This window comes from Bos indicus, chromosome 8 (assembly GCF_029378745.1).
Source record: "Bos indicus isolate NIAB-ARS_2022 breed Sahiwal x Tharparkar chromosome 8, NIAB-ARS_B.indTharparkar_mat_pri_1.0, whole genome shotgun sequence".
Classification (NCBI taxonomy): domain Eukaryota; kingdom Metazoa; phylum Chordata; class Mammalia; order Artiodactyla; family Bovidae; genus Bos; species Bos indicus.
The window spans coordinates 52,472,347-52,498,877 of record NC_091767.1 but is presented as its reverse complement, the minus strand read 5'-3'; the positions used below and the strand labels follow the sequence as shown (position 1 = coordinate 52,498,877).

The following is a 26,531-nucleotide window of genomic DNA, read 5'->3' as shown; positions in this document are numbered from 1 at the left end:
CTATAATATTATTGCCAGGAATCCTATGGAGATGCTTTAAACTGTTTCTGACAACATATAAAGATACTCACTGAAACATCATCTATTACAGAAAAAGACTGAAAACAATCTAAATGTTCTTTAACTGGAGGGTCTCTTTAAATAAATTATCTTCATCTGTGCTATATAATCTTTAAAAACAACAAGGCTGGGCCTTCCCTAGTGGTACGGTGGATAGGAATCTGCCTGCCGATACAGAGGACATGGGTTCGATCCCTGCTCCAGGAAGATTCCACATGCCTTGGAACAGCTAAGCCTGTGTGCCACAACTGCTGAGGCTGCACGCTACAGCTACTGAAGGCTGTGTGCCTAGCACCTGTGCCCCATGAGAAGAGAAGCCACCGCAACAGAAGCCCGTGCACAGCCACAAAGAGCCCCCATGTGCACAACTAGAGAAAGCTCGCATGCAGCAAGAGATCCAATACAGCCAAAAATAAATAAAGGAAGAAACTTCTAAAAAGCAAAAACAACGATGCTTTATACTGATATCCAACTATAAACAAAGTTGTCGATAAGTCAAAGTACGTAGAACACTTTGTAGAGTATAATTCCTTTTGCATAAACAAACATAAGCATATATGTTTACAGAGAAGTATATATGCAACCATTTTTTCTCAAAGGGAACCTCCAAAATTGTTCATTGCCATTTCCTTTTCCAGATGAGATGATGGGGGAATACCAAATATGGACATGGGTGGGCAGAGGTCAAAATCACTGATACTCACTGGGATGGAAGAAAACTTCTTGGTTCGGGGGACATATTTGATCCAAATCTTAATAGATGAGCCAAATTTCAAAGTCTTCCATAGTGCCTGAGGACATGGTTTCTTTTTTTAACCATTAAAAACTTCTCACGTTTACAAATATGCTTATAGCAGATTTATTCATTATGGTGCCCAAATGGAAACAAGCCAAATGTCCATTAAAGGGAGAGCAGCAGTGTAAAAAGTTGGGTATTCATTCAAAGGATACACAAATACTATGGCATTCACAGCAATTTTTTTTTGAAAAAGAATAAACTACTGCTGCATCAACATGCATATATTCCAAAGACACTGTACTGAGCAAAAGAAGCAAAATACAAAAGAATTCATACGTTTGTGTGTTGAAGAACAGGTAAAAACAAATCTGTAGTGGTTGCCATCAGAACAGAGCCTACTAAGGTTGGGGGGACGTTACTGACTGGCAAGGGTGTGAGGGAGACTTCAGAGATTCTAGACTTGTTTGATATACTGATCTGGGTATGGTTTTACAAATACACACAAATAGGCAAAGATACTGAAGGTATGTATATTTTATTATACATTGTTATCAATACTTCAAAAAATGTTTTTACCTCTTTAATATGTTTTGAGGCAACAAAATTTTTAAAAGAAAAATTTTTGGAGCTCAACAAGGAGCATCTGATATGTTACATGTTTCCAGTAATTTTTCACCAATCTAAAATAAATAGCCCCTTGATTCATCATTTCTCCCTTGATTTATACTGTTAATTTAGTAAAAAGGGTGTACTAGGATGAATCATGAATAACAGCTCTCAAAGATGTCCTCATTCTCATCTCCAGATCCCGCAAATGTGCTATCTTCACGGCAAATGACACTGCAGATGTGAGTAAATTAAAGGCCTTGGTGTGGGGGATTGTCTCAGATTACCCTGGGTGGGCTTGATGTGCTCATAAGGCCCTTCCAAGAAGGACGCAGAGAAAATAATCAGAGAAACAGATCTGAGGATGCTACTCTGCTGGTTGTGAAGATGGCTGGGAGCCAAAGAATGCAGGGAACACAGCCCAGGCAGAAACATGATGGAAACCAAACTCCCCTCTTGAGGCTCCGCAGAAAACAGCCCCGTTGACACCTTGACTTAAGCTCAGTGAAACTGGTTGCAGACTTTTGGCTTCCAGAACCATAAGGGAATACACTTTTGTTATTTTAAGCCACTAAGTTTGTGATTATTTGTTACAACAGCAATACAATACAAAGGGAAGCTAATACAGAGGAGAAAAAAGGTAGGGTGCAAATACTCTTACTCTTTTGAATACTTTGGTTTGTTTTTCATTGAGAGATGCAGAAAATCCTTTTGCTGAGTCATTTTTTATGTCAAAGATGATTTCCATATCAATAAAGGTATTATTCTCTCCTGCTTAAATGATTCAGGCATTTCAGTGAAGAAATCAACACTAACATATTTTAAATTAATACTAAGCATTTTTTCAGCTATAAAACTTCCACGTGATCCTTGCATAAACTAGATAAAGAAACCAAAACTCTCCTTTAACAGCTCAGAATCAAAACTCTTCTGGGCTGCCCTGAGCATTCTCACATCATTATCTGGGCTGACAGACCCACATGGAAACTGGACTAAGCACTTTCAGTTTCCAACATGTCACTATTCACAGTATTAATAGTTAGTGAACAAGAAAAGGAAGGTAGGATGGTTTCTTCCCTTCCCTGGCTCACCTGCATTTGGCATGAGAACAGGTCAGCTGGAAGAGCAATGCCCCCTGGGAAATCATCCTGTTCCGCCTACGTCCCCGGGGGATCCAAGTTGCTCAGTGATCACCGTGCTCCCTTCTCCATGCTGGAGATTGAATAGGCTTGAGTGGGCTACGAGGGGAGTAATCTTCCCAGGTAGCACTAGTGGTAAAGAACCAGCCTACCAGTGCAGGAGATGTAAGAGACAAGGGTCGATACCTGGGTTGGGAAGACCCCTGGAGAAGGAAATGGCAACCCACTCTAGTATTCTTGCCTGGAGAATCCCATGGACAGAGGAGCCTCACAGGCTACAGTCCATAGGGTCGCAAAGAGTTGGACACGACTGAAGCGACTGAGCATGCATGAGCTGAGAGGGAAGGTTGGGGGCTAAATGCTTCAAAAGTGAGAATCCTCAATCCCAAAGCAGGCAGGTAAAGGCATGTTACTGGAGCCGAGGCTGTGTGCTTTTGAGAAGGCTGATGTGTGTGAGTTGAATTCTCTCTCTGCTACATTCCTTCAAGGGGTGGGGGGCGGGGGTGGTGGGAAGGAGGGGCACGGAGAAAGGTTCATGCTATCTGGCAATCATTAAAGTCAACATCAAGACTTGGGAGTAAATGGGTCTCAACTCTAAAATATGGGCGCAGAAACTCTGCCCATAGTGTCTGCATGGAGTTCTGAAACTGGAAAAAAGCTTGTAAGGGGACACTGTGTGTGTCTGTGTGTTCATTTGGGACCAGTAAGAGACAAGTTTGTGTTCACAAGTTCCCTAGGTATTTATACTGACCACTATTTACACAACATGAACCTAGCAGCCTGGAAAGAAGCCCAGGGAGGATGAGGTAGCTCTTTTCCTTTCTGTCCTAAATACTTTCCTTTAAGATATCCAGCCCCTCTGAACCCAGGTGTGGACACAGAGCTCAGGGTGGGCCAATCATGGTACCCAGCCACAGTGACTGGTCCAGGAAGGCGCATGTGACACAAGACCTTCTCCAGGGTGCTTCTTTAGAAGCCAAAGAACAGTCTCACCTTTCTCGTGGGTGTGCCTCTGATGTGGAAATGGCCGATGACCAGGTTCCAAGCCAAGGAAGGGAACCTGGAGGCATCAAGTTCCAAGCAAAGCCTTCTGGGCTTTGAGCCTGGATCTGTGTATGAGTTACAGACCACTCTGGGGTTCACTCATGCATGAGGCCCACTCCACCCTTCTTGAGGTTTGGTTATGAGAGCTAGAATTTCATCCTTTACTGTTTCAGTTAATTCACTTTGCATATCTACCCATCAGAATGAAAAAGAAACTGACAAGTGGACTCTTATGGAAACACAAAGCACAGATGCTGCCCTCGGAGAACTTAGGATTCATATGAAAAAATAGGGACAATTACAGAAGAAAATAAAAGTTAAAATATACTGAAGGGCTTCCCCGGTGGCCCAGTGGTAAAGATTCCACCTGCCAATGCAGGAGATATGCCTTCAATCCCTGGCCTGGGAAGATCCCACATGCCACGGAGCAACTAAACCCATGCGCCACAACTACTGAGCCTGTGCTCTAGAGCCTGGGAGCCACGATACTGAACCCACATGCTGCAACTACTCAAGCCCACGTGCCCTGGAGTCCACGCTCCGCAACAAGAGAATCCACTGAAATAAGAAGCCCACGCAGCACAGCTGAGAGTAGCCCCTGCTTACCATAACTAGAGAAAAGCCAAAGCAGCAACAAACACCCAGCAGAGCCAACAAATTAAAATATATATACATATACTTAAGCATCACGTAGTACTTACTTCACATATACCTGTACAGTGAATAATTCTACTGTCAAATGTATGAAGAATGAGCTAGAGTGGACAAGCTGAGTGGTTTACAACAATGCCCATTATTCAGCTCCCCTTGGGACTCAGAAGTTTCTGGCCTTTGTTTTAAACAACTTCACTTTCTGAAAGACAGTGGAGTGGAAAGCACACATCTGAGTGAGATACAGGAAAAAATCTGGACCTGACACTCCCAGCTACCTATTCATGTCAATCTGGATGTCTTCATCTGAAAATACCACCTTGACTCAAAGTGCATGAAACAATACAGAAATGGATTTTTCCAAACTGACAAGTTCAGGGGTGGAGTGACCTTGAGGTTAGTTAAAGGCTTATTCACATCATCATAGACCCTGGTTCTTCAGCTTCTCCACTTTGCTATTTCAGGTCACAAGATGACTGTATTTATTCCAGGCATCATACCTGGGAAACATCAAATCCAGAGATTCTACATTTTTTAATGTCCCCTTAGGAATTCTACATCTTTTTCAGGACATCCAAACCCCAGCATTAGTTTGAACTGAGTCACATGTCAAACCCCAAATTAATCACTTAAAAAAGGAACAACTTCACCCTGATTGTCTTAAATTAGTCAGGACGTACACTTGGAATGTGGGCTAGGAATGCCTTTCTCTAAAGCATGTGAGGGTTAGGGGTAAGGTGGTGTGCAATATACTCAACATAATTCAGGCTCTACCGGCAAGGAAGAAGGGGAGATGCAAGCTAAGCTAGCAACTAAAAATGTCTGATGGAGTGACACAGGTTTCTTACAAAGCCTCTCTGAGCCTTGATTTTCTCATCTATAGAATGGATGCAAAATATCTATGATAAAGGTCTGTGAGGAACAAATGGAATAGTAATTTGCTTAACATATAGTAAGTTCTCAGTAAGTATTCACTTTCGCCTTTCCCTTCTCATTCAAAATACACGCGTTCAACCACACTTTTTTGAACATTTACTATGCACTAGGTATCAGGGACATGGTTGTAAATAAGACAAACACAGTCCCTAGTATATTTACATTCCGCAGGAGAGACAAAACACAGCAAATGGTAAGAAAAGTAACTGTGATCATGGTAACGCTGAAAGAAGTAGAGGGAGATGTCATGTTCCAGGAATCTTTTGATTCCTTTCAATTTGGGGCGGGGGTGGGGTGGGGGGGGGTGGAGAATAGTATCTCATTTCTCCTGAGCATCAAATATAAAGAGAAACGTTCACCATATACTGATCTTTGCTCCTTTAGGCTCAGCTGATTTTAAAAACTGAAAGATTATTCCAGTTGTACTTTCCTATCTTAATTCTGCAGTGGTAACTTAAATTTTTGTATACTTCCATCACATAGATTTTTTTTTTTTTTCATATTTGAAAATTTTATTTTCTCAAATGAGCACCAACACAGATTGGAAATATGACAGAAACAATGCACTTTTCTCTAATACTGAATCACTATGTACAAATACAGGAAATGGTGAAGACAAATTACTTGAAAATAATTTTCTTTGTTATTGAAGCAAAGTGACCTGAAAATGCCACTAAAAAAAAATAATAATAATAAAGATAAAAGAAAAACAAAACCCAATACAGTTTGTAAACACAAGCATAAATAGGCAGAGTCTGTATTGAAAGATAGTCTCTGCAGGTTGGAAAAGGGAACTGACTCACTTTCACCCAAATGTTATACAAAAACATATGGGCAGGTAGAATTTGATACTATGAGAACGGCTTGTTTATTCTTGGCTTTATCTTTCACTGCTGGCTGATTTCATGACGTTATCTTAATTTTAAATATTAAATATTAATATATCTCTTTCCTCGACCTAGACCACTAGCATGTTTTCTCATTTGAGGCAGACTCATTTTTTAAAAAAATATCTAAGTTGATTGTGTTCAATATTTGATTTCCCAGCCTCTTCCTGAACCTGAGGCAATGTGACCTTAAAAAAAAAAAAAACCTGTTTACCTACAAAATATGTGTATTATTTTATTGACATTCTTTTCAACCCAAACCGGTTTAATGTTTAACATGATGTGGCTTCCACAACAACTGGAGCCCTGGGTCCATGATGAGTACCCTCACCTCTCAGTGAGGGACACAGCTGTGACTGCTGGGTCTTCACAAACAACAGATTTCCTTTAAAGTCTGTAAAAGCTGAGCACACAAAGACGAAGGGGCAAACTCGCAACAGCTCCGTGCTCGGGGAAACAAACTCCTCGAGGGTTGTGCTGTTGGTCCACTCGGAAACAAAACCAGCAGAGAGAAAGAGAAGAAAAATCTTATGTGCCCAAGGTGTAAACTGTAGGTATAGCATCACATAGATTTTTTAAAAATCTCTCTGCTTATCTATGGTTAAAAGAATAAAAATGATTTCCTCAAGGAAAGTTCAACCAATGGTAACAGCCACAGTTGCACCACAAGGCATAGGCATAGCTTTTAACATTTTTTTAAAATTAGGGCAGGACATTAAATCTAAATGTATTTTGAAATTTTTATAAGTTTTGTACTGTCACAAATAAAAGCACTACCTCACATTCACAAATTATATAATTCAGAGGTTCCTCAATTTGGCTGTGTATCACAGTACCACAGTACCACAGAGAACTTGTTAAAAATATAGATAGCGTCAATCCTCATTATTTGTGGATTCTGTATTTGCAAATTTATACTAACTAAAATGTATTAATGATCCCAAAAGCATCACTCACGGCACTTTTACGATCACTCACCAACAAATACAAAGAGGTAAAAAATCTCAGTCATCCCATATGCACCTTCCTGGCTGAGGCAGAAAAAGGCAAGGCTCTGTTTTCTCGTTTAGGCTTTCATACTTTTTCCACACACTTTCTGGAAAAATTAGTCCTTTTTGCAGTCTAATTAGTGGCCTGATTTTTGCATTTTTGTGCTTTTTGTTCAGCACCCCCCCTCAACCCGTGCAGTCCCCCCAGCAGAGCTGAAATATTGTCTAGCATCCCTTAGCACCAGAAGGCCATGTGCCTTACAGAGGAACATGGGTGCCAGGAGCTTGGTTCAGGTACAAGTGCTGTTGGCCATGAGTTCAATATTAAAGAATCAACATCCAAAATAGGAAGAGAAAATGTGCTGATCTCTGTGTAAGGCCTCTCGGGAAAGTGCCAGAGTAACACCTGTAGTGCATAATGAAGCTATGGGAAAGATGGAGAAGTAGCTAAATTTGTGGGTTCATGAGACAACGATAGTTGTTTTGTTTAAGCAGAGTGGGTAGCATTACTGTGAGGGTGAAAGACAAAGAAATTTGTGGTCATGTTACCCAGAGTCAAGAAATTCTAAACCCTACAAAAATAAATAAGATACAAGGATATATTGTACAACACAGGAAATGGAGCCAATTTTATAATAACTATAAGTGGAGTACCTATTGAGACACCCTCCACCCACCTATCCACCTTCTCATCCACCAAATGTAAGCATCAAACGGGCAGCATCCATGAATATTTGTCCACTAGAGTGACTCTAATAACCACTCAGTGATTTTTCACATTATAGTCACTCTTTCCAAGCTGTGAGGGGAACTGAATTCTTCCTATAAATCAGTGGTTCTCAAAACAATGGCGATTTTGCCTCCCAAATGTCCAGGGGATATTTGGCAAATCTAGAGCCATTTCAGTTGCTACTGGCATCTAGAGCATAGGGGACAGGGATGCTGCTAAACATCATACAATCCACAGAACAGACTCCACCCCCAAAATAAAGAATGACCTGGCCCCTAATGTCAATCATGCCCAGGATGAGGCAAATCTGCTTACAAGCATGGATGTAGTAATCACAGTAGGCAATTTCTCACCCTTGGACACTGCACTCCTGCCATATTTTGCTGTTGAAATGACACAGCAGTTTTGAGTCACATTACCTCCCAACAGCATGCCTACCATGCAGTATGTGTTAGTCACTCAGTCGGGTCTGACTCTCTGTGAGGCCATGGGCTATAGCCCACTAGGCTCCTCTGACCATGGAATTCTCCAGGCAAGAATACTGGAGTGGGGTGCTATTTCCTTCTCCAGGGGATCTTCCCAACCCAGGGATCAAACCTGGGTCTCCTGCACTGCAGGCAGATTCTTTACCGTCTGAGTCCCCACTATGGAGTAGTTGTGTGGAAAGGTGCCTGGGGAAGGCGTTTCTCTCTCCTGTCTTACTGGTTTATTGTTACTCATCGTAAGCCAAGAAGCCATAATCTTCAGACATCTATCTTTCCCATCTGCATTACCCATCCCTATTTCCTTCTTTGCATATCATACAAAGTGCAGTCCAGCATCATAGGAAACAGGTGTACCCTGACCCTGTTTGTGAGTTTCCATAAAGGGTCTGGGGTGAGGGGAAGTACATCCAGGGGCCCATGACCATGCCCTGTGCCTCCACCTCCCTCTTCTTCCTCCGGAGAATGAAGGGAACCTTGACCTGCCAGAGATGCAAACTCTGTGATAGCCCATGAGATCAGACCTGCTCTCCAGCTACCTCGGTCACATGCTCAGGCAGCGAGCAAAGAACAACAGATTAAAGATCGTATTCCCTGAACAGAAATATCTGTGGGCAGGGCAGAATACTTGAACTCAGGTGCAGCATTTCATTTTCAGTAAGGTCTTATTTCACAATGAATATGGGATCTTCCTGGACCAGGCATCGAAACGCTATCTCCTGCACTGGCAGGCAAATTCTTTACCACTGAGCCACCAGAAAAGCCCCCCAATAGACTATTTTTTAGAGTAAGTTGTAAGTTCATAGCAAAATTGAGTGGAAGGGGCAGTTTTCCTCTGTATCCTGTCCCCTCATTACATCCCTATCCTTCCCTACTATCAACACCCCAAACCAGAGTGGTTGATTTGTTATAATAGATGAACCTACCTTGACATATCGTCTTCACCCAAATCCATAGTTTGTATTAGGGTCCCTTGTAGTATTGTCCGTGCTGTGGGTTTTGACAGGTGTCCACCGTTTCAGACCATGCAGAAAATAGTTTCACTGCTCTAACAATCCTCTGTGCTCTGCCTGTTTATTCCTCCCCTCCCCATCCCTAACAACCACTGAATTTTTTTTTTATGGTCTCCATTCAGGATATATAACCTTTTCAGATTGGTTTCTTTCACTTGGAAATGGGGGGTGGGGCACAAAAAACCCCAGATGAGACCTATTGGAAGAGACATAAAATAGTATCCTGTGTTCAGAAAACCAGGGCTTCCCAGGCGGTGCAGTGGTAAAGAATCTGCCTGCAAGTGAAGGAGAGGCAAGAGATACGGGTTTGATCCCTGGGTCAGGAAGGTCCCCTGAAGTAGGAAATGGCAACTCATTCCAGTATTCCTGCCTGGAAAATTCCATAGAGAGGAGTCTGGCAGGCTACAGTCCATGGGGTCACAAAGTCAGACATAACTGACTGACTGAGCACACAGGCGTGTTCAGAAACCACAGGTGATCCAAACAGAGCATCATGTACAAACAGGAGGACTGGAGAGGTACACAGAGGTCAGATCAGGAAGGGCCTTTGCATTATTTGAAGAAATCAGGCCTTATCTTTTAGGCAACAGGCAGTCATTGAAAGGTTTAAGAAAGAATGTGAAATTACCAAATTTTCACTTCTGACAAATCACTCTGATGGTGAAGGTGATGTGTGACTTGGTCAAGTAACTTGACCTCTCTGAGTGACTTTATTCCTACATTTGTAGAATGTGGACAATTGTGTGCATACCATAAGACTGTTGTGAGGATTAAATGTGCTAATATATTTTGTTATTATTGTTGTTGTTATTGCTGCTGTTATCAGAAGAGTGAGAGGTCAGAGGGAAGGTGGTGAGAAGCAAATTCATCTGCTCCCACATGGTCTTCATCAACACAACATTATTATTCCAGAAAACGCTTGTCCTGAAAGGTAGAAGTGGCAAATAGCTTCATTTTTAACTGCAGGAACATCCTCTAAGACCAATGAATTTTGCAATAAATAAAAAGCATCAAATGACGGTTTAAACCCCAGGACTGTTTGAACCCTTTCCCTCAAAATCGTCACCTTCGCTGCTTCCTCCAGTCTACACTACTCTTCAGTGTCATTATCCAAGACCCTACATCATCAGACCCACCAAGCAGAATTCAAAACCTCTGAAATAGCTGGGCTAAGCCCTCCTCCCTCCAGATGCTACCAGGAGCCTGGAGATGGGGCCTTCCTTCACTGGCCATCAGCAAGAGACTCCGCTCTGTCTTATGACCAGATTGCTGGTGACATTTTCAGGAAGGCAGCATTCAAGAACAGGCGGCCTGGCAAGTAGCAATGCTGAAGGTGAGAGAGGAAGAGAGACTGATGATGATGAGAGAGGAGCGACTGAGTGAAGCATTATTGAGAAACCTTAGGGATAGGCTTACACTTCAGGATGAAAATTGAGTAACTGGGTAGGTCATAGAAGGATTTTCTCAAGTAGAACCTGCAGTTTGGTGGGTATGATCTGGTATGTGCACTGACACCTATCAGAATCAGTTTTGTTGGGCTTATTCTGATTTCTACCCATTCAACAAGATGTAACCCCAAAGACCCCATCAGAGGTGGGAAAGCCTGGATGCAAACAGTTCAGCTGAGGCTTCTCAGGTTCCATAAATGAACATCATCTCCATGCTCCGCTTGGATAGAATTCTCTCAATGAGAAACTCCACCTGTACATGGCTGGGTCTGCTTGTGGGCCCTCTGTCCCTTCTTGTGCCTGCCTACAGGCTCTCTCATGTGTGGACGTGAGAGCTGGACCATAAAGAAGGCAGAGCGCCGAGGAATTGATGCTTTTGAGTTTTGGTGTTGGAGAAAACTCTTGAGACAGCAAGATGATCAAACTTATCAACTAATCAAACAGCAAAGTCAATCTTAAAGGAAATCAACCCTGAATATTCATTGGAAGGACTGATGCTGAAGCTGAAGCTCTAATACTTTGGCCACCTGATGTGAAAAGACCCTGAGACTGGGAAAGATTGAAGTCAGAAGGAGAAGAAGGTGACAGAGGATGAGATGGTTGGATGGCATCACCAATTCAATGGACATGAACTTGGGCAAACTCCAGGTATTGGAGATGGACAGGTAAGCCTGGCGTGCTGCAGTCCATGGGATCACAAAGAGTTGGACTCGACTAAACGCCTGGACAACAAAGGCCAATTTCTAAATTCCTAATGCTCAGAAAGCATAAAATCCATTCTCACTGATGCAGATTTTCCTGAAGATTTGGGTGGAAAGACAAAGGGTGAACAACTCCTCCTGGTGTTAGCAATGGAGGTCTGAGGTCCCAAGAACCTCCTCCTCCCCTACCACCCCTGGGCAGAGCAGGATGATGGATCACCTGACCATCAAGGAAAAGGTGAAGGCTCCCTTCGCAATCTCCCTCTGCCCTCAAGTTCCTCTCCGTAGGCTAACCCACTACCCTGCCTCCCCAGTAGTCCTTTCTGGTCTTTCCAACTGATAACTCCTCCGCTCACATTCCTTAGCAAAATCCACGCATTTACATAATTCCCTCAGCAACACAAAAGCAAGCAAATAGGGCTCAGCCAAACAAAAATTATCTCACCATCCCCAGGCCACCCTTCTTTCTTTGTCTGAAGGTATACTTATTAGTTAGAGAAACAACGCTGACTACAGGAAAAGTATACTTAAATGAAGACTAGTCTCTGGAAACTGGAGGTTGGCACTTGCAATATATTTTATGCCCAAATATTTCCCTGTCCAACCTCCCAAACCTTCTAGTGTGAAGACTGATGGCACTTGTTAAAACTATTCCCCTTTGCGGCTTTAAGACTCCTCTCCCCAACCCTTTCTTCTACCTTTAAGACTATAAGGGCTCAGGATTTCTGGCCCATCTCTCCCTTTCAGTCGCCCTCATCAAAATGAAGTTCACCACACTCCTCTGCTCCTGATCTCAGGTAGCCTTGGTCTGCAACCGTTTGGAGCAAGGCTTGGGTTCCCAGCCAGAGGCTAGGCTGGGTCGCAGCGGTGAAAGCGCCAGATCCTAGCCACTAGACTAGTGGTCAGTCAAGGGCCCTGGTCCTTCAGCTTTGCAGAAAGGAATTCCCACAAAGATGAAAAGTAGTGAAGGTAGTAAAGCAGTTATTAAGACGAAAGAGGACAGTATGTGTAGACAGGCCCATGAGCCGACGCAGAGGGAGAGTCCTTGAGTCACACCCTTGTGGCAGCTTGAATTACTTTTATGGAGTATTTCTTCTGGGTTTCATTTGGCCAATCATTTTGATTTGCCTGGTTCACAGTCCATATTTGATATATCTCAGGAGCCTTCCATGTGTGCGCACACATCTCTTAGCCAAGATGGAACCTACTGCAAAGGCATCTGGGTTGACATTGCTCCCCCTCTGGCCTGCAAGGAACCTGTTCTGTGCATGTGTGCTCGGGGCAGTCTCCTGAACAAGAAATATGTGGTTTTGGCAGGGCCCAAACTCCTCCCTCAATTGTCCTGCTATTCTTGACTCAGTTTCAGTCCATAGGGAATGACTCTCCAATTACTTTACCCTGGGTGGCAGTCGGCGGGGGGCGGGGGGGCGGGGGGAGGGCGGGTGGAAAGGGCATCTACCTCCTGCCTCACTCCCACACACTCTTTTGGGAATAATTTCAGCATGAGTCAAGGGTTCTTTCTGTTTCCATCCTTTGCATGTCTTCTTTTTTAAAGTGCTACACTCAGAGCAGCACAGAGTCTGGGGAATGGATGGGACAGTTGAGATAGAAAGGAGATGAACAGATCAGAAGAAAATCTTTTTTTTTTTTTTTTAAGGATGTGCCATTTGTTACAGATTCACATACTTCTTTACCCTCTTTCTAAATTAGGCCAAGAGTAGCTCCCAAGGTTGTTATGAAGTGAGTATTAAAAAGTGCTTAGAACATGCAGAAAGGAAATGCTCAACAAATATTAGCTGTTGTCATTATTCTCTCAAAGGGTTTCAGGGAACATATTTGAAGGGGCATTTTCCTTTAGAAAGAGAGGTAGGGAAAATTTCCCCAAGGGAAAACATGTCTCCTTTGAATAAAGTTAAATGAAGGAACTCTGACTGGGCCAGTGAGAGTTTACTAATAAGTTTGACAAAGTAAACTGTAAATAGCCAGTAAGTAATGTTTAAGCTCTTGATTAGCTCTGCAGAAATCTTAAAAAAAAAAATTGTGTGTGTTTTTTAAAGAAAGCATTGGGTTTTGTTTCTTAGCTAATCTTAAAGGTAGTGAAGCCTTCACATGGAATGCAAGAAAACTATGGAGTTAAACAAGATCCTCCTTCTGTACCAAGATTGCTCATCCAAGTGACTCCCACGCTACCCATCTGAATTTTTTCCTGTCCTCCTGCTGAAGAACATTTGTTTTGCCACTGGTATGCAGCTAAAGGAACCAAACTATCCTCACCTAGTAAGCAATTAACATCTGGGATCAGAAAATGAAATTCCATCTATAGAGCACCTGGGATCCTGAAGTCAGGTTGACAGTCCTTTGAGACTGGTTCAATGATTCTTCTGGAAAAAGTTCTCTCCACCCAGGATATACAAATGGAGTATCTTACAGGGTTGCCTAGAGTATAAGGACTCAGGACACACTGAAAATCACCAAAGCTTAAATCTAAAAACATTTCTGTAGGTAAAAGAGGATTGCTCCAGGAAATGAGAGCTCCTTTCCCCCAATCCAGCAAGTAAAGGCCAGGGGTAAGGAGTCTCACTAAGACTCCCTAAGGCAAAGCATACGTGGAAAATGCTCCAAATAAATATTTGGCAAGCATCAATTTTATAGAGCTGGAAGGAATAGTTCTCAAAATATCAAGATGTGATATTTCAGGGAAATTCTGAATGCTCCTTTCCGTTCAGCATCATTTTTTTTTAACATAATTGAGATCACATTATAGGTCCTGTTCAGTTTGTTTACTTCATTTAAACTACAGTAATTTTCCATGGCATAGGTATACTATAAGAATATTTCATATTCCCAACATATGTTTTGTAAAATAATTATTCCTCTATCACTGGAGATTTATGTATTTTTACATTTCACCATAAATAAAGAGCTGATAAAAACTGGGTTTAAATGTGGCTCCACATCTCTGGTTATTAGCCTAGGATATTTTCCAAGAAGTGAATTATTGATCAAAGAATTTGAGTGTTTTTAAAGACACTGAATGGTAGGTTTTAACACTGCTCCTGCAGTAAGTGCATGCGTTCCTCAATACAGTCTCATAAATAAAACCAAAACTGATGCCCAGGAATTGGTTTTAGCTTATTGAATTTGAGTTTTCATATTAGCAATTTGTATTCTTATTTCACCCTCTGTGAATACTTCCTGTAGCTCAGATGGTAAAGAATCTGTGTGCAATGTAGGAGACCTGGGTTCAATCCCTGGGTCAGGAAGTTCCACTAGAGAAGGAAATAACAACCCACTCCAGTATCCTTGCCTGGCAAATCCATGGACAGAGGAGACTGGCAGGCTACAGTCCATGGGGTTGCCAAGAGTCGAACATGACTGAAATGACTTAGCACTAACACTCGTTCATTTTACTCTGGGCATCTTAATAATTTTTAAAAATATATTAATATAAGGGTTGGGAGGTAATGGTGAGTAACAACTAAAGGGTACAGAGTTTCTTTTTGGAGTGATGGAAATGTTCTAAAATTGACTGATGTTATACTAAAACCCACTAAACTGGAAACTTTAAATGGGTAAATTGTATGGTATATGAATTATATCTCAAAAAGCTGTTTTTAAAATAATATTAGCAAATGGAGGAGGGAGGAAGGTTCAAGATGGGGAACATGTGTATACCTATGGCGGATTCATGTTGATATATGGCAAAACCAACACAATATTGTACAGTTAAAAAAAAAATAAAAATAAAACCATTTATTTGCAAAGAGAAAAAAAAATAAAAAATAAAAATAAAATAAAATAATATTAGCAAAAATAACTTCCATATTTCCCTCTTTCAAAATTTGTTGGCAAATTTTCCGAGTCTGTTTTTTGCCTTCTCATATTTGGGAAATACACACTTTGAATTAAATCTATTATCTGTTCCTTAATGAATCTCATTGTTTTTATCTGGAAAATTCCCTTACATGTAAAGACAGTCACCAACAAGTTCTTCCAATTTATTTTCATCCTTAATCCATCTGGATTTTGGTGCACATTACAAAGTTATAATTTAATGTTCTCCAAATAGGTATTTATTGAATAAGTTTATCCCTGTCCCCTCTTCCTCACCATGTTCCGATGCTTGCTATTCAATGTTTTATATATACCAGTATCTATTTCTGGGCTATTACTGTTTTCAGTCTGAGAGTTTAATTATAACTTATAATACTCTCTTAACATTTATCTTTAAAATATGGCTTTATATATAGTATTAGTTGACTTCATTAATCCCTTTCAAAGCATTCTTAGCTATTCTTGTACTTTTTTCCTTCTGGATGAAATTTAGAACAATTTTACCAACCCTTTGAGAATATGACACTGCACTTATATTTGAAGGATGGATTAATCTGGGCAGAAGGGTCATATTTAAAATATTTACCAGCTAGGAGCAAAAATTTTTTTAATCTACTGAAGTATTTTATTCATCAGGTCCCACACATATCTTAAGTTTGTCTATACATTTTACAGAGCTTCTTGCCATGATCAAAGATAACCTATTCCCCTAACATCTTAAAACAACTTTTTTTTTTTTTTTGCTTGAATATGGAAAAACTGGTTTTTGCATGTGTGGCGATATTTGCTAATGTCTTATTAATTTCAAGTCCAGATTCCCAAGCATTCAACTTGGACTATCATCTGCACTAATGAAAACAGCCTTTTCTTTCCCAATACTTATAACTCATTTCTAGTTTGGCTTTTATTACACTGAAAAATAGTAAATCAATATTCTGATGACAAGCTCTGAGAACCTTAAGCATATATTAAAATTAAATCCTTGACAAGCAGACTTAAAAAGGATACATAACGCTCTCAAGCTTTCAAGAAAGAGCTGAGGTTAATCAACTGTGCTACATTGTAGAGTCTGTTTCATCTAAAACAAGGCTAAAAATTATGTATACATATAGCTGATTCACTTCATTGTACAGCAGAAACTAACACAACCACTGTAAAGAAATTACACTCCAATTAAATAAATAAAATAAAATGGGGCTAAAGAGCACCCAGAGTCTGCCTGGTGGCTCAGACGGTAAAGAATCTGCCTACAATGCAGGAAGACCCAGAGTTCGATTCCGGCGTCAGGAAGATCCCCTGGAGAAGGGAATGACAACCCACTCCAGTATTCTTGCCTGGAGAATTCCATGGGCAGAGAAGCCTGAGGGGCTACAGTTCCTGGGGTCACCAAGAGTCAGACATGACTGAGGGACATTCATGAACTGCACACAGAAGGGTTTACCAGATCAGGTGAGGAGACATCTGGAGCTGGCACTCAATACTTGGGGAGGGGGGTTACTTCCCTTTTCCCTCTGGTGTGCTCTCCACATCCAGACCGCATGTAACAACCTGTTAGTATCTACGGTCACTGTTCCTCAGCAGACCTAAGCTTTCTCAGCAGATATAAGCTGAAGCTAGTGACGCCCAGAAAGTAACACTGGCTATTAAACTGCATTCTTCTAAAGTTCCCTGTCTAGCTCTTTTGGCATAAACTGTGTTACACTTTTTACCATGACAATACCCTCTCTCTCAGACATTTCTGCCTAAAGAATAAATTTTTATGTTTTGAATAACTACTCACACAAAACCCTTGTTGGTTACAAACTATCAGATCCAACTACTAAATTTAATATTGGAGTGCTTGTAGCTAACAAAAAAGTAGTAACTTATGTAGCTAACAAAATAAGACTAACTTGTGGAGACAAGGCACTAGTTTCTGAATATCTGATTTTAATGGTGATATGACTACTTCCAAATGCATTCAGTCATACTCATATTCAAAAGAGTAAAACCCACAGTAACCACACATGTCATGAAAGTCTTGCATTTACTGATTTATTTTTACCATAATGAGAAATGATTTTTACTTTTCTAAGCCAACTAAAAAAGTTCAGGTCAGTTTACTCTACTGGTGAAATGAAGTAAAACATGCCTTCCTCCTCCACCAAATGACTACAAAGGAAAATCCATGTATGTTCTTTCATTTAAGTAAATTGTACTTGAATGACACAAATATCAACACATGTTTAGAGACAATAGTAGTAGATTTTCAAGGCTGAGTGGTGGGTTACCATGCTCTGAGAAAAGCCTAGGTAATCGCCTGTCAAGGAAGAACCATTTTTGTTAACTCTTATTCTTAACATGAATCTTGATCAGCACTTCATTAACTAGAATACTTCCATTTAAAAAACTGCAGTTTCTGTACACTTAAGGATTTATTTGGGAACACAATTTCTAGTAATTCCCTATAAAAGACCTTAAATGACAGTAAAAGAAATTAGTGTTTAATAACTGACATATAGAAGTTTAAGTAATTTATATTTGCCAAAGAACTTACATTTCTGCTCCTCCTGAATGTAGTATGGGTTTCCTTTTGAAACCATCTTCTTGACTCTTCCAGTTCTTTGTCCCACTAGTATGAATTTCATTTAAGTTATGTTGAAAAGCATAAAATGAAGAGTCCTAATGGCTATATAATCCCTGTAAAGCTATTAGCAATAGGGTAATATTCAGACACATTTAAGTAAACTTTCTAGAAAGAAAAGGTACCACAGTTTCATAAAAGACGGTGGGTCCAAAGTTTTAGTGTGGGGCTTGGGGAAATGGATTCTAAAATCATTGTTTTTATGTCTATGGGGAGGAAAAAACCCCTCAAAGCTGCCAATTTAAACATTAACAAGATTTAGTCACACTACAATAAGAGCATTGCTCTGAATAAAAACTTCAGATATTTATAAACTTTAACTTTCAATTTTCAATTTTGTTAAATTAAAAAATCCATACAATTGAAAGCACATAGGCACGAGGCTAACAACCAGTGACTCCAGGTGAAGGTTATATAATGTTCACTGTACCATTACTTTTAGCTTTCCTGTAACTTTGCAAATATTCCAAATAAAAAGTGAAAAGGTCTATAGTAGTCAAGACACCACGAGTGAAGTTAAGAAAACACAAGACAGAGACATGAAGTATGTCACTGAAAATCACGAGTTGTAGAGTTTTTTTTTTAAAGGCCTAACTTACAGGTAAAACTTTTCTTCTAAAAGAGAGCATGAGAGAGACACGCAACATGCATTAAAAGAACAAGATGGTTTAGAAGTCAACAGAGACAGAATGCTATGCATATAACGCCCTCATTGACATCACGTCTTGAATTTTCAATGTGGGTATATTTTTCTTGGTCCAACACTGGCTGCCATGTTAAATCATGCAAACCATAGCAATCCACTGACTTGCATGTTTACAAATGATAGTCTCCCAAAGTGCGAAACTTTCATTCAGGAGGGTTGGTATAACAAATCTCTCCGTAAGATAAAACTGTTTCCTAACTCTATGGAACAAAATGTTTTCTCAGCTGAATGCCTGAACACTGTGTGATATTATGAACTTCCCATATACTATTTAAGTTGGCTAAGTTTTAACAATAAAGTTCATGAATTTAATTCTTTTTTGACATCTCAGGTAATGATAAAAACTTCCTATGTCCTATTAGATCTTTGGCTGAATGCTATCACCTTAGAAAAAGTCCAAGTTGGTGCTTTTAAAAAAATCTTCATTTACTTTTAGAAATGAGATAGCAATAGCAACCACAAATCTATCTTTTGGTGAAAAGTAGAGTAAAAACTATATGCTAAAAATATCAACACTGAGACAATCTGTCTCAAACCTAATGCTCCCCTTTAGGATTCCCAGGCCTTCAAGCACACTAGGTGGTACAACAGACATCTTTCCCCTCCTCATAGGTTCTGAGAGAGAAGGGAACTTACAATGCAAAAGCTAAGGACTACCCAGTGGGCCGGTAACTTGAAGAAACAAGCAGTGGGGAAGCCAGTTCCTTTCAAAGGGTGACAGAGTGGCAGCTGGATGCAAGAGTCTGGAGCATGAACACAAGCTGATCCAAAGAGCAATATCCTTAATTTCTGGGGATAGTACAGACTGGTGCTTTTTAACACTCATTAGAAATTGTCTACATATGACTCTTCACCCTTTCTTAGTTCTACAGGCCAATTACTGCCAAACACAAGAGAACTGAGGCTGTAATATGGGTCACTATGAAAACTAGTTTATATACCGCTGGATAGCAGGGTGTGGGGAGACTGGAGGAGAAGAGAGACATTTGAAAAAATTGAGTGTTACTCTGTAGACACTATAACAACCCAAGATACCTTAACTTCTTAAGTAACCTGATTCACAGAATCAACTAGAAACTGCTTTTTCTTTTAAAAACACATATACATTGTTAAAAGCAAAAATGAGAAATATTCACATTCAGTCAAGCCCGTTTTTTCAAGTTCCCTGAGATGGCATATATAGATACACAACATAGCTCAAAGTAACAGCAGAAAGTCAATCATTTAAAAAGATCATTTAGAATACAGTCAAATTTCTTTTTCAACAAACATAATCTACAAGATAAATTATATCCCGATTGAGTTATTGCTATAAATCTATTCAAATCAGGAAAATCCCTCATATTTAAAGCTCTCCAAGTAATTTTGGCACAAGTCAAATCTTAGAATTCTGAGTTTAAAGTCCCTGAGCTCTTTAAAAGGCTAGCTTGCCTTCAGCCTCTTCTCCAGCTACCTTCCCCTACAATGCCTTGCAACCTGCCCGAGCCTCTCATTAACTCTAAGTCCAGGCTTAAGGATACAGCCTTTCTAACTGACTCTGCTCTGCAGAAACCATGCAGCTTCTCTGGCTTGAAGAATCCAGTTGGATTCTGGAGGCGGAAGAATCAAATGGGGGTAGATCTCCTGCCTCCTTATTAATATTTCTAAAACTGCCTACAACATTCAGGGTTTTAACGTCTCCAGGGCTTTATGCCTTAGATGCTCGTCCAAACACTGGATGGCAAAGAGGTCAATGTCCGTGTCGAATTTGTTGGCAAACAAGTGGTGCACGTGCAACAGCCAGTTCAAGTCACCAGCTCCGAAAACGCACACAGAGCGAACGTGGACGCCGCTGCACGGCGGGTAGGGGGCGCCCTTGGAAACGTCTCCTTCAAAGTACTGCCATTTAACAAACCTGGCAATCGCTTGCATGTCAGACGTGTCATACTTATAGCTTAAGGACAATGACCCTGGGACTTCGGGGATCCTCTGAATAGTGGCCCAGAGATACTCGTCTGGGCTGTATGTGTCTTTTGCCCACTCCATAAACTTTTGTATATTTTGGTTCTGGAGCACGTACTCCACATATTCCCTACTGACCACAAAATAGGCACTGCCTGAAAACAGAGGTGTTTCAAGAGGTGGATGTATTTTGTCAGTCCCCATGTTTGTCAGCTTTCCATTCACGACTTCATAATGCTTTTTCCACCTTTCTTTCTTATGGGATGGCATTTTCTCTGTTTCTAGGTTGTTCTCGCCCATCAATAGCTTGAGCTTCCTGACAATTTCCAGGTTGGTTTTAATAGGAAAATCCATACCGCAGAGATTTATCAGGTACTTCCAGCCTGCATTCATCTGGTAGAGGTCCTGCATGCAGTTAAGGTCAGCCTGAACCCGGCTCCAGGACGCATACACCACGCTCTCCAGCTGACTGGCGACAAAGACATTACTGAAGCAGGATGCGATGCCAACAGCTGCAGCCAAAAAGGATTTCTCTGATTTTGCATCCACGTGAATACAATAGAAATTCTGAGGCATATAGATGGCCCTCAGGAGCCTGTCAAGCATTTCAATTTTGTGATGAACCACTATAGAATATGCTATTGGAAATCCCGCCTCTTCTTTACTAAGTGGTTCTGTAATATATTTGCGCTTCTTAATGAAAGAAGCACAATCACCAGTCATGTTTATGTAGTCATAGTTTGTCCATCGAGCGCGCTTTTTAAATTTCACTGTTAGACTCTCAAGCTTTACCTTTTGGATTTCATCTACATCACCCTGTAGAATTTTGGTGCAATTAATATTACTACTAGGATTCTCTTCAAACAGCTCCAAATGTCCAAAATTTACAAATTCAGTCTTTTGATGAATTCTTAAAACAGTGAATGTGACCACCGAAAAAGCAAGAAGAAATAAGAAGTAGTATTTAGTGGGAAAAGAAAAAAGTTTCCTCCTCCACAACTTCCTCAGCATTTCAACAATTGGGGACTTGGCTTTATTAAGGGTAGTCTTTCAGGCTTCAAGCAGTACTGATTTCCTCTCTGTCGTGGTCTGGAGATTTGTCAGTTTGCATTTATCAAAAGTGCAAAGGCATCTTGAAATGGACGATAGCACTAAGAGAAAAATAGAAAGGGTACACACACATATATAAATAGAATCTTTTACGACATCTTCTCATCAGGTTCGAAAAGTGTCCTCTTTGCTATGAGGTCAGAAGACAAAAACAAAGTGGGTCAATCCGAGAAAAGTGTTAAAGGAAACCCATAATCTCTAGTATTAATGCCAGATTATCTTTTTTAAAAAGTTGAGTACAAGGATATGCTAGAATATCCTGTAATCAACACTTTACCTCTGAGGTATATTGAGGTGCAAAATACAGTTGAAGACCTAGGCTGTAATTATTGAATTCTCCATAGGGTGAGTTTTGGTGTTTATTTTGCAGGGGAGGGAGGGGTTATTGTTGCTTTTTGTTTTCTTTGGTTGTACTGCACAGCATGCGGGATCTTAGATTGAACTGCACCCCCTGAGTGGAAGCACGAAGTCTTAACCATTGAACCACCAGGGAAGTCTCAGTTGGTGAGTTTTTGATCCTGGGCCAGTGGTAATTAGCATCCCTTGCCTTGAAATTGTTACTAATCTGGGTTTCTCCAGACACATCCATTAGTGTCCATCAGTTGGCATCAGCAGCCCCAAATATTTGAAGAGATCAGATCCATTCTACTCTTCATCAACTTAGGAGTGGGGTCCACTGAAGGAGACATTCAGAAATGACTGTGGATGCTACGAATCTCTGAAGGAAAAGCAGGTCAACTGGATTTTCAAAGTGGAACAGAAAAGTTCAGGTGAAACCAGATCAGATTTGGAACTGTTTTGGGTTGACATCACTTTGTTCAGTTCCATACCAGCCACCACAGGAAGAGAAAATATACACGACCCAAAATAGAGAAGCAGCTTTGTATTTCCTGCACTGGTTATACCAGGTTATAATAATTAAGCCTTACTGAAAAACAACACTCGTATGCAAATTGTAACTTATGAAAGACTCTTTGTCTGGATTCAAATTCCAGGAGCCTAACCCACTTTTATTATGGAAAATGTTTACAAACATACAGATGCTGTTTCATTTTCAAAAGTCAATTTTATTACTTGGCAACTGGTTCTAACAAAGAAAGTCAAATACTATCAACTCTCTCAAAACCAGATTTATAGAGATTTGCAAACTTTTTAACACCAGAATTAGCACTAGAATTTTTAAATGCTTATTTAGGAAATAATTTGTGAATATTGATAATACAAATAAAAATAACTGACCATCATTAGTACAGAATAATATTACAAAAAGTACTTAGACTTTACCATTTAAAATCAAGAAAAGTCAGGATCATTTAGTTCTGATTCCAGGTAACATCCTGTGCCCATGTAGAGCGCTTCTTATGCAGTCAGGTTCCTTAAATGTACCAGGCATCCAGCAGTGGTGTTATGTCCCGTGAGTCTTTTTAAAAAAAAAACACATGTGAAACAAAAAGAAAAATTTTTGAAGAGATTCATACGCCCACGTAAGTATACATACACACTCATAAAGCATACTGGTCTACTAATTCGACATATTCACTTTTTTCTTCAAAATGATGGCTGGTCATATTCACTTTTTTCTTCAAAATGATGACTACTTGATGTCTCTCTCTTAAAATTTTCTTCTCTCCAGTTTTTTTTTTTTTAAAGTCTGTATTTGTGGATAAATATTTTAAAGGTTTGAAGACATCCTGCAATTTAGGTTGAACTTTAAAAGAAAACTCTGGTAGCATTTCCCAAAATGTGTGCCAAGGAACAGCTTAATAGTCCTATATGATTGGAAAAGTCAACATACTCTATGCCTGCTGTGAGAATTTCCAGTGCTCACTGGCCCAGTGAAGACAATCCTACAGCTGAATTAGCTGCTTATCTCATCTTCTTTCAACTGTCTTGTCTATTACCCCACTCCAAATCCTTAATGGAAAGCAAACATTGAGAGATACGGTTAAAATACTTAAGCATCTTAACCATTAAGACATCCCCAACTATTATGCCCCAATCACTAATGCTGAAGAAGCTAAACAGTTCTATGATGACCTACAAAACCTTCTAGAACTAACACCAAAAAATGATGTCCTTTTCATCATAGGGGACTGGAATGCAAAAGAAGTCAAGAGATACCTGGAGTAACAGGGAAGTTTGGACTTGGAGTACAAAATGAAGCAGGACAAAGGCTAAGAGAATTTTACCAAGAGATTGCAGTGGTCATAGCAAACACCCTCTTACAACAACACAAGACTCTATACATGGACATCACCTGATGGTCAATACTGAAATCAGACTGATCATATTCTTTGTAGTTGAAGATGGAGAAGCTCTAAACGGTCAGCAAAAACAAGACCAGGAGTGAACTATGGCTCAGATCATGAACTCATTGTAAAATTCAGACTTTAAATTGAAGAAAGTAGAGAAAACCACTAGGTCATTCAGATATGACTTAAATCAAATCCCTTATGATTATACAGTGGAAGTGACAAAGAGATAAAGGGATTAGATCTCAAAGCCTGAAGAATTATGGACAGAGGTTCATGACACTGTACAGGAGGTAGTGATCAAAACTATCCACAAGAAAAAGAAATGCAAAAAAGGCAAAATAGTTGTCTGAGGAGACCTTACAAATAGCTGAGAAAAGAAGAGAAGTGAAAGGCAAAGGAGAAATGGAAAGATACACCCATCTGAAGGCAGAGTTCCAAAGAATCGCAAAGTAAGGAAACTTAAGAAAACCTTCCTAAGTGAACAATGCAAAGAAATAAAGGAAAACAATAGAATGGGAAAGACTAGAGATCTCTTCAAGAAAATTAGAGATACCAAGGAAACATTTCACGCAAAGATGAGCACAATAAAGGACAGAAATGGTATGGACCTAAAAGAAGCAGAAGATGTTAAGAAGATGTGGCAAGAATACACAGAAGAACTATACAAAAAGAGAGCTTAATGATCTGGATAACCATGATGGTGTGATCACTTGCCTAGAGCCAGACATCCTGGAGTGCGAAGTCCAGTGGGCCTTAGAAAGCATCACTACAAACAAAGCTAGCAGGGGTGATGGAATTCTAGTTGAGGTATTTCAAATCCTAAAAGATGATTCTATTAAAGTGCTGCACCAAATCTGGAGAACTCAACATGGCCACAGAACTGGAAAAGGTCAATTTTCATTCCAGTTCCAAAAAAGGGCAATGCCAAAGAATGTTCAAACTACTGCACAATTGCACTCATTTCACATGCTATCAAGGTCATGCTCAAAATCTCCAAGTTAGGCTTCAATAATATATGAACCAAGAACTTCCAGATGTTCAAGCTGGATTTAGAAAAGGCAGAGGAACTAGAGATCAAATTGCCAACATCTTCTGGATCACAGAAAAAGCAAGAGAATTCCAGGAAAATATCTACTTCTGCTTCATTAACTACGCTTTGACTGTGAGGATCACAACAAATCATGGAAAATTCTTAAAGAGATGGGAATGCCAGACCACCTTATCTGCCTCCTAAGAAATCTGTATGCAGGTCAAGAAGCAACAGTTAGAACCGGACATGGAACAACAACTGGTTTGACTTCCCTGTACCTCAGATGGTAAAGAATCTGACTGCAATGCAGGAGACCTGGGTTTGATTCCTGGGTTAGGAAGATCCTCTGGAGAAGGGAATGACAATCTACCCCAGTATTCTTGCCTGGAGATTCCCATGGAGAGAGGAGCCTGGTGGGCTACAGTCCAAGGGGTTGCAAAGAGTCAGTCAGTAATGAGCAACTGACATTACTACTACTACGTCAAGACTGTATATGGTCAGCCTGCTTAGTTAACTTCTATGCAGAGTACATCATGAGAAATGCCGGGCTGGATGAAGCACAAGCTGGAATCAAGATTGCCGAGAGAAATACCAAATAACCTCAGATGTGCAGATGACACCACCCTTATGGCAGAACGTGAAGAGGAAGTAAAGAACCTCTTGATGAAGGTGAAAGAGGACAGTGAAAAAGCTGGCTTAAAACAACATTCAAAAAACTAAGATCATGGCATCCAGTCCTATCACTTCATGGCAAATAGATGGGAAAACAATGAAAACAGTGAGAGACTATTTTCTTGGGCTCTAAAATCACTGCAGATAGTGACTGCAGCCATGAAATTAAAAGACACTTGCTCGTTAAAGAAAAGCTATGACCAACCTAGACAGCATATTAAAAAGCAGAGACATTACTTTGCCAACAAAGGTCCGTCTAGTCAAGGCTATGGTTTTTCCAGCAGCCATGTACAGTACGGTCCAACATGTAAGAGTTGGACCATAAAGAAGGTTGAGCCAAGGAACTGACGCTTTCAAACTATGGTGTTGGAGAAGTACTTAAGTACTCTTAAGAGTACTGCAAGGAGATCAAACCAGTCAATCCTAAAGGAAATCAACCCTGAATATTCATTGGTAGGACTGATGCTGAAGCTGAAGCTCCATTACTCTGGCCACCTGATGCGAAGAACTGACTCACCGGAAAAGACCCTGATATTGGGAAAGATAGAGGATGAAGAAGGGGACAACAGAGGATGAGATAGTTGGATGGCATCACTGACTCGATGGGCATGAGTCTGAGTAAGCTCCAGGAGTTGGTGATGGAAAGGGAAGCCTGGCGTGCTGCAATCCATGGGGTCTCAAAGAGTCAGACACGACTGAGCGACTGAACTGAACTCATAGTTCAGGGCTTCCCTGACAGCTCATTGGTAAAGAATCCACCTGCAATGCAGGAGACCCCAGTTCGATTCCAGGGTCGGGAAGATCCACTGGAGAAGGGATAGGCTATCCACTCCAGTATTCTGACCTAGAGAATTCTGAATAGTCCATGGGGTCACAAAGAGTCAGACATGACTAAGCGACTTTCACTTTCAAGATGTACTTATTAAACACTAAAT

The 26,531-nt window shown here is 40.5% G+C and overlaps 1 protein-coding gene across 19 annotated transcripts in view; it reads right to left on the bottom strand.

Annotated features, from left to right (window-relative positions):
• The window catches only part of GCNT1 (glucosaminyl (N-acetyl) transferase 1), a 221,371-nt gene that overhangs the window by 150,970 nt on the left and 43,870 nt on the right, over window positions 1–26,531 (bottom strand). For 12 of the 19 annotated variants that reach the window (XM_019966087.2, XM_070794682.1, XM_070794684.1 and 9 more), the window contains 2 exons: window positions 22,924–23,059; window positions 17,272–21,680 (listed from right to left, as the gene is read on the bottom strand). The exons of 5 other annotated variants lie outside the window; for them this stretch is intronic. In XM_019966087.2, the coding sequence (XP_019821646.2) occupies window positions 20,251–21,540 (1,290 nt within the window). In that variant the 5' untranslated portion in view covers window positions 21,541–21,680; window positions 22,924–23,059 and the 3' untranslated portion in view covers window positions 17,272–20,250. Of the gene's footprint in view, window positions 1–17,271; window positions 21,681–22,754; window positions 23,060–26,531 lie in introns of those variants that run through there. 2 more of the 19 variants (XR_002181265.2, XM_070794688.1) reach the window with 2 other exon arrangements.